Here is a 10,988-nt window from a genome sequence, read left to right on the forward strand (position 1 = left end):
CACACCAACACATCCAGGGCCAGTGGAACTACAGTACTGCCAATCTTAAGGCGGGTTTACACGGCCGTGTGAAATCCACACCAACACATCCAGGGCCAGTGGAACTACAGTACTGCCAATCTTAAGGCGGGTTTACACGGCCCAAATGTTGGGTACATTATCAGGGACGAACATTCCTATGAACGCGATAAATGAGCGAAGCAAGCTTTACATTGCATATTTCAATGGTTTAGGTAACAATGGTATATTTTATTTTATTTAATTTTAAATTTTGTATTTTTGTTCTCATGAAGGAGCTAATCATTTACATTTTTACAGTATTATAATGTTTATCTTGGGCATCAGCCATATTTTTGCTCCAACTGTTACAATTTCACTTCTCTCCAGGAGTGCTCTCTAATCATCTAGGGTTTTTGATAACCAAATGCTATTTTCCCTGAGCAGTTTCCACCCATTAGATAATGGTCCATGTTTTCATTGGAGGGCTAAGTGAATAAAAACATTAATGCAAAGTCTGACAGTCTCACATAGCTCATATTGAAGCAGAATGGCGATACTTTGCCTCTTGTCATTCATTGCCCTCTTAGGCACAACATATGGTAAGCAAATGATTAGGGCATAGGAACTGCTATAAGTGTCATCACTCCCCTTCCATTTAGGCTACTTTCACACTCTTTTTTCAACCATGCTAATGATGTATGTTATCTCTGTACCTTTGGTATAACATTTATTTGCTCAACTGGATTTGAATAATGAAATAATTGGAAACAATGTAACTCTATAAGAAAACACAGTGATGGTGCTGATTCTGCACAAAATATGTAAAATACTCTATATAAGGATCAACTGTGGACAAGGAAATGCTATACTAATAAGTAATAGTTATAATGCAATTTGTTCTGTACAAAATGCGGAGATTGCAGCAAGGATAAGGGCAAAAGGATTGCAGTTTAATTTATATTTTACACTACTGCCTATCGTTTTGCTCTATTTTACCATTTTTAGGATGTGGCAGGCCAGCCATCCAGCCAGTACTCACTGGATATTCCAGAATTGTAAATGGGGAAGAAGCTATTCCAGGATCCTGGCCATGGCAGGTCTCCCTCCAGGTAATTTCAGCATCCTACCTGTCAACACCTTTTATATCTTACCATAAGACTTTGAGTGATCCATGCAGAGCAGGATTATGACTTAATCTGTCTTTAGAATAATATTATTATGGCCTCCCTGAAAAATAAAGAACTCTGTTATACCAGTGGACCATACATTCCGCAGTCTCGCCTCACCTCATGGGCATGGCCACCAGAGCACTTGCCAGATCCCTGCTGTATATCCCCCGGTAATTCGTACCCACCGGTGTCTTCCTGTTTCCTTCAGGCGATTACACCCACCACAGTAGCGCTACCTTGCTCATCTCTTGCCAACGTACTGCAGCCTCTTTTCCTATTGCCTGTAGGACATGCACACTCTTCCTTAAAGGACAAGTGTGTATGCACCTCAGTTCTCCCCAGGCCACCTTTGGGTATTTAGGCACCTTCCCCTGTGGAAAGATGCCTCTGAGCAATAGGTTCTAGTTAGCTAGTTTCCTGTGAAGGTGCCTATTGACTTGTTTGCCTTCCCATGTACCAAACTCTGCATGTTTTCATATTTGACCCACCTGGGGGTAGTAATAGTCCCAAGCCAAATCAGTTCAGTGGCATAGCGGATTGACATCTGGTTCCGTTGCAAACATAATTTACATAAGCAAATTAGATCCCTCCAGGGTACTCTTCACATCCATACCAAGGACATTACAGAGGAATTATCTGCTTATTATAACATATAACTATATATAACTATAACTTATCTACTACTAATGAATCACATTTTACTTAGAGAAAAACTATAACTTATCTACTACTTATCTACTACTAATGAATCACATTTTACTTAGAGAAGATAGGGCTTGCAGGATTCAGGGCTTTATGAATTCTCTATGTCTTCCTCTTAGTCCTAAGCCACACAGCTTAGCCAATTAATTTTATAAGAGGTTGATGTCCTTGAGGTCTTTCTCGGGGATGTGGAATCCATCACATAGACCCCCTAGGTCACAGCATGGGGTAAGAGGAGGTCAAGGCAGGGGGAGGAACTCAGGAGAACAATGAGACTGTGACAATGGTTTGATTAGATCAGGGGACAACAATCCCTTTTCGCATTGGCAACCAATAAATCCAAATTTAGGTCAACAAAATTATCAATATCCAAAACACTATCAGAGAACTGGATCCTTAACAAAGCCTTACCATTTGTCCCCACCCAATTTGATTTATTCAGTCATCCGAAAGACATGTTACTTGACGTTCGTCCTTGACAATAACGTTGAGAATACTCTAGGCAAAGGCCCATTCACAAGTCTAAAAGCACATAGATGCCATCTTGTCACATACAGATGTTTTCTTAAACATGACGACTAAGGAAATAGAATCCCTGGGTATCCAAAAATTTTATTCCGACTGTTGCAAAATTTAGATGGAAGCAATTTCTAAACTGGAGAAAGACACCACCATTGTTATCAAACCGTCTGATAAGGGTGGGAACACTATGATGATGGACTTTGAATTGTATAAGTCCACGTGTGAGGGTAATCCTGCTAGAAGCTAAAACCCAGAATTTGATCAGTGAAGATGAGTTTCATTGTTTATTGCCACAATTCCCAGCTACCTTTTACAGTTTGACAAAAGTCCATAAGGGACTTAATCTCCCGAGGGGCGACTGGGCTGTAGAATCTCTGTGAGAATTTAGGAATATATACTCAAAATGTACTATCACCATTTGTTGCATCACTACCTTCCTATACTAGGAATGGTTGATGATTCATGTCTGGCTCATTCTGACATACAGAAGAGACCCGATATTCATCTATCCGCCATGAACAATGCCTCAAGACAGTGGAGATTCAAGTGAATGGGATGAGCAGTTGTGATTACACTGTGCTGCCGCTGCCGCTGCAAAGGCGACAGGTAATTTTGAAGTGGAAGCAGTGCATCGAACCCTTCAAAGAGCTGATCGCTATGGGTGCCAGGAGGCAGACCCCAACTGATCTGATATTGATGACTCCTCCTGAGGAAGGGTCATGAATATCATTGCACTGCCCAACCCCTTTATCTACAGAAAATCCCTTTACGTTTAAAAGTTAAATTACAATCAATCAATTTGTAAGAGCAGGTTTAGATCTGCGATCTCCATTCGTAGTCATATAATAACTCTTGGAGTGTCATTACAGGACAGGACTGGATTTCACTTCTGTGGTGGATCCCTTATCAGTGCTAACTGGGTGGTAACTGCTGCTCATTGTGGTGTCAGGTAAGTGTTTGCCAATTATATATATAAAAAAAAAAAAGCTGATCCAGATGTTACTGTAGCGAAATATAAAGAGATATCAGATCACTGGTTGAACTTCTTTTGTACAAAACTCAATTCCTTTTAACCTCAAATGTCCTTTTGCATCAGTTTTTTTCATCTGCATGAATAAATATACAGTAAAAGGCTTTGAAAATTGTTATCTGGAGGAGATATCTGTCAAATTGATTAAGATGCCTGGCGAGAACTAAATGATTGACTGAAAAAAAAAAATATTACAAAAAGTTTTGACTGGGTGGTGGGTTAAACAAGGGGTGATAGTGTTGAGCAAATAAACCTTCAAATTAAGTTTTTAACAAATCAAGTTTGGATCTAGGATCTGAAGCTCGATTCGCTCAACACTAGTGAATACACTTTAGTCAGTTCCCCAACCAGGGTTCCATAAAAAAAATAGTGCTATCACTTTCAGGCCTCTTTCATACATCCGTGTTCGTGATGAAACCCGTGACAAGAAGGTCAGTGGTCATCTGTGAAGATGTCCGGGAAGAATCTGTGTTTGGCCAGTGTGTCCTTTGTTTACTCTCCATTTTTCATCTGTATTTCACTGACATTGCCAGGCTTAAAATCAGTTTCCAGAGCATCTCCTACCAATCGTCCATGAAAACCACTAAACAAACATGGATGGCATCGGTGTTGTGTCCATGGTTTTCACAGACCGATAGGAAAGAATTTATCATGAGGGTAATATTTGAAAGTCAGTTTTCCTCGAATATGTAGTTGTTTGGATTTATCACTAGGACTCTTTCAAAAAAGTCAGAAAAAAATCTCCCAAAGCCACTTCAGTAGGGCGGTGGGGTAGAAAACTAGAGTAGCATTTCTAGACAAAAGTGGCTACTTTTCCACCCACTTTTCAAAACTAGAATGAGTGATGTAAAAATGCAAAAAGTAAAAAAAAAAATCTGCAAGTGACCACAAAAAGTCACAAAACTTGCACTCCAGAATTCTGGAGTGAAGGGTTAGATAGATTCTCCCCATAGACTATAATGTGCGTGAGGAATCCATAATCACAGACATATATCCGTAATATATTGTACTACTATTTAATGTATTGTACCCAGCATAGCCATGTATGCATGGCATAATCAGGGGTAACAATACTGGCTCAGCTCTTGCAGGAGGATGGGTGAGGATCCAGGATCCACCCCTAGCTCAGTTAGTGGGTTAAGAGTTAAGATAGAGGCAAAGCTGTCGCCTCATGCACCCTCTTCTTAGGGCCAGAAAGCTACAGGGACCAACCAATCTCTGCATGATCTACGGAGAGAGAGAGAAAAAGACAGAGGAGATAATTGGAGAATTTAGAACTTGCATTGCTCAGCATTGGAGTCATTAAGGTAACCTGCTACCAAAAGCTGCTAAGACTTTACTGCTGTGAGGGACACCCTTCACATCTGCACACGACTTGGCCAGTCGTATCACTAAAACCCTATATCCAGCAGTGGACATTACAGCCATTATTGTACGAGTACTATTGCCTGCCATTGATTCTACTAAGAGAGACTTGAGACAGAGAGAGAAGAGTGCCATAACGCCTATCTTTGCCTAAATCCATATATCACTATCTGGGAGAGAATTGCATTGTGGACAGTTGGATCTGAGTCTCCCATTTGTGTCTCCCAACTCTCATGTTGCACTTGAGTAATGCAAAGCAGTTATTATTTTACATATAGCCTGTTTTTTACTCCTGCACCATACGCTGGCCATTGCACTCCACACGCCCTGCCTTGCACCCATACAGACACTTAAAGGGGTTATCCCATGTTTATTGCAAAAAATGAAAATCAGACATCATATAGTACATGACAATCTCTTTCTAAGAAAACTAGAACCAGTCCTGTACGTCACATGGATCCAGAGATCTCCCCATTCATTGTTCTGCTAGATTTATATCAAGCTAACAGCTCAAAGGGAGTGTCCTTTCTGCTGTAGCACAGGAGGTGTGTTTTTTATCCTGGAGCTCTCTCCCTATCACAGCTCAGGAGACAGTTGAAGGGTGAAACTGAGCATGTGTGACCAACAGGACAAAGAAACAGGACAAAGGGCCAGTGACGCTATACAGATACATTTTATTGAATAACTCAGTGGCTAGCCCAAATTTTTCATTACATTAAATTACAAAAGTTTTCAGAACCAGGTGCTGGGTTGAAAACTGTAGAATATTTTTCATTGCACAACCCCTTTAATATTACAGGCACCCCAACTACCATAAGGCAGGAGCCCCAGAACCAGGGTGTGCCCAGAGCGAAAAAGGGTGCACCCTCCTGTCGCTGCCCCAGCCCATGGGAGCAACAGGAGTGTGATAAACTGTTCTTAAACTCCACTCCAGCTCCTCCCAGGCCGCGGCAAATACATGAGCGGTCTGTGGATGTCAAACTGATATAGGCCTCATACAGCTTAGCAGGGGAGCAGAGAAAGCAGTCTCAACTAAACCCAGACACAATATAAATGTATTTATATGTATGATGTGACTTTATTTATATCTATGGCGTGAGCTACATTTCTATCTCTTAACTTGCAGGACTACACATAAGGTTATTTTAGGGGAATTTGACCAGGCTTCATCTAATGAAAATATTCAAGTTAAAGACATTGCCAAGGTATATCCATATCTTCTCATACCATAACTGTAGGGAACTAAATATTCAAAAATAAAGTTACTTTCTACACTTAAAGACTAAAGATTTTCTGTTCCTTAAAGGGGATCTGTCAGGTTGAACATGGTGTCTGAACTGAAGACAACACGTTATAGACTAGGAGGAGCTGAGCAGTTTGATATATAGTTTTATACGAAAGGATTCAGTAAACCTTGTATTTTACTCATTTATATTCCTGCTCTTTCTGTTCTTTGAAGTCAAGGAGGACGGTCCTATCAGTGATTGACAGCCTTCCCCCTATGACTGTGTATACAGAGATCGCTGTCAATCACTGATAGGACCGCCTCCTGGACTTTAAAACTCAGAATGAGCAGGAATTTTAATGAATGAAATAAAGGTTATACTGGATATTTTCCCATAAAACTATATATCAATCTGCTCAGCTCCTCCTGCTCTATAACATGCTGCCTGCAGATTACACCAGGTTGTCCGGGAATAAATAACATGCCTCCACTATGAAAATAATCATACTTACCTGCTCCTCACCTCTCGGGTCCAGAGCCATGGACTCCCACGTGTCAATCTTTTGGCCTGCGGCTTAGAAACCTCCGGCCTGACACGGGCATGATCACCAGCTCTGCTGCAGCCAACCAGTCTCTTGTGGACATGGAAGTCACTGCTGAAGCCAGTGGTTGGCTACAGCAGAGCAGGTGATCATGCTATAGGAGAGAGTTGTGGGCATGCTCTGTGATATGTGTACAAATATGTTCCTTTTCTATATAGGCAATCATAGCATAGATAGATAAGTATAAAAGGAGCGTGATAAATTTGTACTTGTCTGATTTTTATTCAAGGTCTTCAAGCACCCACAGTACAGCGCTTTCACTATAAAAAATGACATTACACTGATCAAACTGTCTTCCCCCGTTACTGTCCAACCACAAGTGTCTCCTGTTTGTGTGGCAGCGGGTACTGACAACTTTGAAGGTGGTTTGAGGTGTGTCACCACAGGATGGGGGCTGACGGACTCCTCAGGTAAGATTGGCATAAATTATAATGACCGCTCTTCAATAAATTTAGGTAAAATATCTTTAAGTCCCCACTAAAACAGAATTTTATTTTTCTTACAACAGTATGTACATGACATAATGTATTATAATTGTAATTCAGTCCATGACATACGTTCCATGAGACAGAGGTGTTTCCAGGACTGAATGCTGCTCCTGTGACACAAACTCACGGGATGATAACTATTTATAATGCACTATGCAGTGCATTGCTGCCTGACCTTGGCTGTACTGAATTGCACTCATATAATGCCAGTCAGTACAATTCATTACAGCCGAGGCCAGGCAGCAACAAACAGCATTATAAATCATTATAATGCTGTGAGTTTGTGTCACAGGAGCAGCGTCAGTCCAGGAAATACCTCTGTATTTCACGGGCTGAATGCGCTTGAAATTGGCCTAAATGTTTCAGCACAACTATAACCAGATGTGTACAATTTGTGGAGCAACTTCTTTAGTGGACTGGGGCAGGACAAGAAATAGTCAGAAGGACTGTTAGGTTAGTTTCACGTACACATTAAAACTATCCATTAGGCTGCTCCAGAAGCGGAAAAGCTTGCCGGAGTTCACTGTTCACCATTCATCCCCAGAGCCTATTGACTATAATCGCACTTGGTGGTGATCCAGCTAGTTTTTGGCATGAGTGTCGGGATTTGGCCGGTCAAATACTAGTGCAAGTACCAGTTTTTGTCTGGCCGAATCCCAGCACTAATGCTGGAAACAGGCGCAATCCCCTTCCATGTCCCATTATAGCCAATTGGGCGATGCTCCGGTCCTATACGACTATGCTGGATACGATGAACTCTGGCAGGCTGTTCCTCTGCCAGAACAGCCTTAGGAAGTAGGACATACAGTTAATGCTGTGGATTTTTTGTCAAAGATTTGTGGGTGGAAAATCTGCAGTGTTTTATATTAGAAGCAGATTAAACAAATCTCATCCACATCTTGTGTAAGAAATCTGTGTGAAGTCTGTAAGAAAATGAACATAGACACGATCAGAGCTGAGATGACTTCTAGGTATAGAGGAAAGCTAGCCAGTGTCCTCCTATCCCCAGGACCTACCGTCTCAAAGTTGCCGCAGGGTTCCCCATATTCAATCATCTGGTAGCATCTTGCTGCTGTGTGAGCAGGTAATATTTAAACGTTGGGTTCCGGCACCCCAGTCCGACACTGAAAACATCAACACAATACACGGAACTAGTTGTACATTCATAAATCTTTTCTTGTCCCAATTATTCCATGCATTCACAAAGTATTTTTGTTTTACTCTACATATAGTTACCCAATATACAATACCACCCATTCATGTGTATCTGTACATTCCAGGGAGAATAGACCAGTGCTGGAGGTTTTTTTTTGTGTACATGGCTGTTTTCACATTCAGTTATTAATTACTTGTGTAGGTTGCATCCTAAGAAGTAGCGATGAGTGAATCAATTCTAAATGAGTTTGACTTAAATTTTGTAAAAAATTTAGTTGCAGTTAAAATCGAAGAGAAAGTGTTAGGAATTTTAAAAAAGCAAGAGAGAGAGAAGATAAAAAAAATATAAGTCCTAGGGGACCTCAGAGTATCCTACACCAATTTTCAGGTCATTTGGAGGACTTTCTATTCTCGTCGACTTTATTCTTACCTGAATTGAACCTTCTGACTGATTTATTAGAATAGGACTTGAAATTAATTTCAAGAAATTCTCTAGTAAGATAAGTTGATATTTCCTTGTGGATGGATTCAGCCAAGATAAACTATTCATGCAGTAAAATAATTTTCCAAGAAATAATGTTCTTTTATTTATCTTTACATCTTATTTCAGCAAACGATACCCCGGCTAGACTGCAACAGGTAGCGCTGCCTCTCCTCACTAACACTGAATGCAAGAAATATTGGGGTAACAAGATCTACGATGTCATGATCTGCGCTGGAGCTGATGGAGCATCCTCCTGCATGGTACATTTTTTTTATTAAATAATGGAATGTTTCTTGCTGAGACTATCACTCATGGTGTACAGCAGCTGTGCCCAAACAGTCGAACGGGGTCTACCAGTAGACCTCAAGTGGTGTTAGACCCTCAGGCTATGTTCACATGGGATAAATCTGCCGCTGATTTAGCAGTTCAAAACTGGTAAACTGCTGAGTGGAGAAGAAGTATCTGTGGCTTACAGTTCAATGGAGGCAGACCATGCCACTGTCACAGGGCCCAGGGTGAGGAAGGGGTGACATCATTTAAGTTAGTGAGTTAATAAATCTTTTTTTTATGAAATTTCAGGGTGACTCTGGCGGGCCTCTTGTTTGTCAGAAGAATGACAGCTGGACTTTGGTTGGAATAGTATCCTGGGGAAGTGGCACCTGCTCTCCTTCATCTCCTGGGGTCTATGCTCGGGTCACTGAACTCAGAAACTTCATTGACCAAACAGTTGCTGCCAACTAGTTACCATAGCATTGCTATTCGATAGGATAATGTTTCACTTTTAATAAACCTATCAGTTTCAGTCAACATTCATTCTATTGTTTTTTGACGTACATAAAAAAAACCTCCTACAAGGAGACAAATTGTGTGCTCTACACAATTTCCCAACAAAAAAAAATAACAACCCACACGTCCTGGCTCCATCCTTAGGGCTTAGACAGCCATCTTCAGCCACAGAGTCCATAAAGACAGGAAGCACAAATCAATTATATCAACCAACCTTTCCAGGGGCAGACTGGGCACTTAAAGTGGCCCTTGAAAAAAAGATAAAAGTAGCCCCATGTTGTAGGTGGTTCCAAATTGGCAGAAGGCAGGGCCAATACAAGTAGGCTGCGTTGATGGTAGGTGAAGCCAAAACAAACATGCAATGGTAGGTGGTCAGCACATGCACAGACCAATTGCACTGCTTAGGCTCTTTGCAGATGTGCCGATCCTAACAGTGACCATGGAGGCGCGATATTATAGGGCCAGGTGAGATGCCTGGTCCAGTCAATGAATGGTAAAACAGGGAGTGGCAGGAGGAGCAGGTGCCCCACTCTCTGCACCAATAAGCTCATTTGCCTAAGGCCTCATGCACACGACAGTATTTTTTCACTGTCCGCAAAACGGGGTTCTGTTGGTCCGTGATCCGTGACCGTTTTTTCGTCCGTGGGTCTTCCTTGTTTTTTGGAGGATCCACGGACATGAAAAATGAAAAAAAAATCTAAGTCAAGTTTGCCATTGAAATGATAGGAAAAAACTGACACGGATCACGGACACGGATCACGGACACGGATGACAATCTTGTGTGCATCCGTGATTTTCACTGACCCATTGACTTGAATGGGTCCTGTGAACCGTTGGCCGTGAAAAAAATAGGACAGGTCATATTTTTTTCACGGCCAGGAAAAACGGATCACGGATGCGGCTGCCAAACGGTGCAGTTTCCGATTTTTCCACGGACCCATTGAAAGTCAATGGGTCCGCAAAAAAAACCGGAAAACGGCACAACGGCCACGGATGCACACAACGGTCGTGTGCATGAGGCCTAAAAATAAAAATGATTAAAACACAAAAAAGGAGCATCAGAGAAACCTAAGAAAGGTGTACTTTTACACCACAGGATCTTCCGCATTGCCTGGTTTAAAAGGGTTGATCCTGCTGACAGATATTCTTTAACAGTGTGCTACACATCCTAATAAAAAGCACACCTAAATAGAAAGAACATATAGGTTTACACCTCTGCAAAACTCACACAGTGATAAACAAAAATTAAGAATGCCAAGGTGCAGCACGGTGCACACCGCCCAGCTTAGGGTTCTTTCACATTTGCGTTGTCCGGATCCGTCGTGTACTCCATTTGCCGAAAGTGCCTGCCGGATCCGTAACACCGCAAGTGAACTGAAAGCATTTGAAGACTGATCAGTTTTCAAAATGCGTTCAGTGTTACTATGGCAGCCAGGACGCTATTAAAGTCCTGGTTGCCA

General features: G+C 41.6%; 1 protein-coding gene across 1 annotated transcript; it reads left to right on the forward strand.

The window, feature by feature from the left end:
* Nucleotides 1-547: 547 nt before the first annotated feature.
* Nucleotides 548-9,483, forward strand: LOC122920869 (chymotrypsin A-like). Its single transcript, XM_044270651.1, has 7 exons — nt 548-599; nt 1,006-1,109; nt 3,263-3,342; nt 5,915-5,993; nt 6,845-7,025; nt 8,869-9,002; nt 9,322-9,483. Exons 1-7 carry the CDS (start codon nt 548-550, stop codon nt 9,481-9,483), a joined length of 792 nt encoding a protein of 263 aa, XP_044126586.1.
* Nucleotides 9,484-10,988: the final 1,505 nt, after the last annotated feature.

Source organism: Bufo gargarizans, chromosome 10 (genome assembly GCF_014858855.1).
Source record: "Bufo gargarizans isolate SCDJY-AF-19 chromosome 10, ASM1485885v1, whole genome shotgun sequence".
NCBI classification, from domain to species: Eukaryota; Metazoa; Chordata; class Amphibia; order Anura; family Bufonidae; genus Bufo; species Bufo gargarizans.

Bases quoted from the DNA above. Each gene is read 5' to 3' on its own strand.
- LOC122920869 (XM_044270651.1), top strand. From the start codon at position 548: ATGGCGATACTTTGCCTCTTGTCATTCATTGCCCTCTTAGGCACAACA. The intron at 3,343-5,914 runs GTAAGTGTTTGC...CTTAACTTGCAG, and splicing joins GCTGCTCATTGTGGTGTCAG to GACTACACATAAGGTTATTT. The intron at 5,994-6,844 runs GTATATCCATAT...TTTTTATTCAAG, and splicing joins AAGTTAAAGACATTGCCAAG to GTCTTCAAGCACCCACAGTA.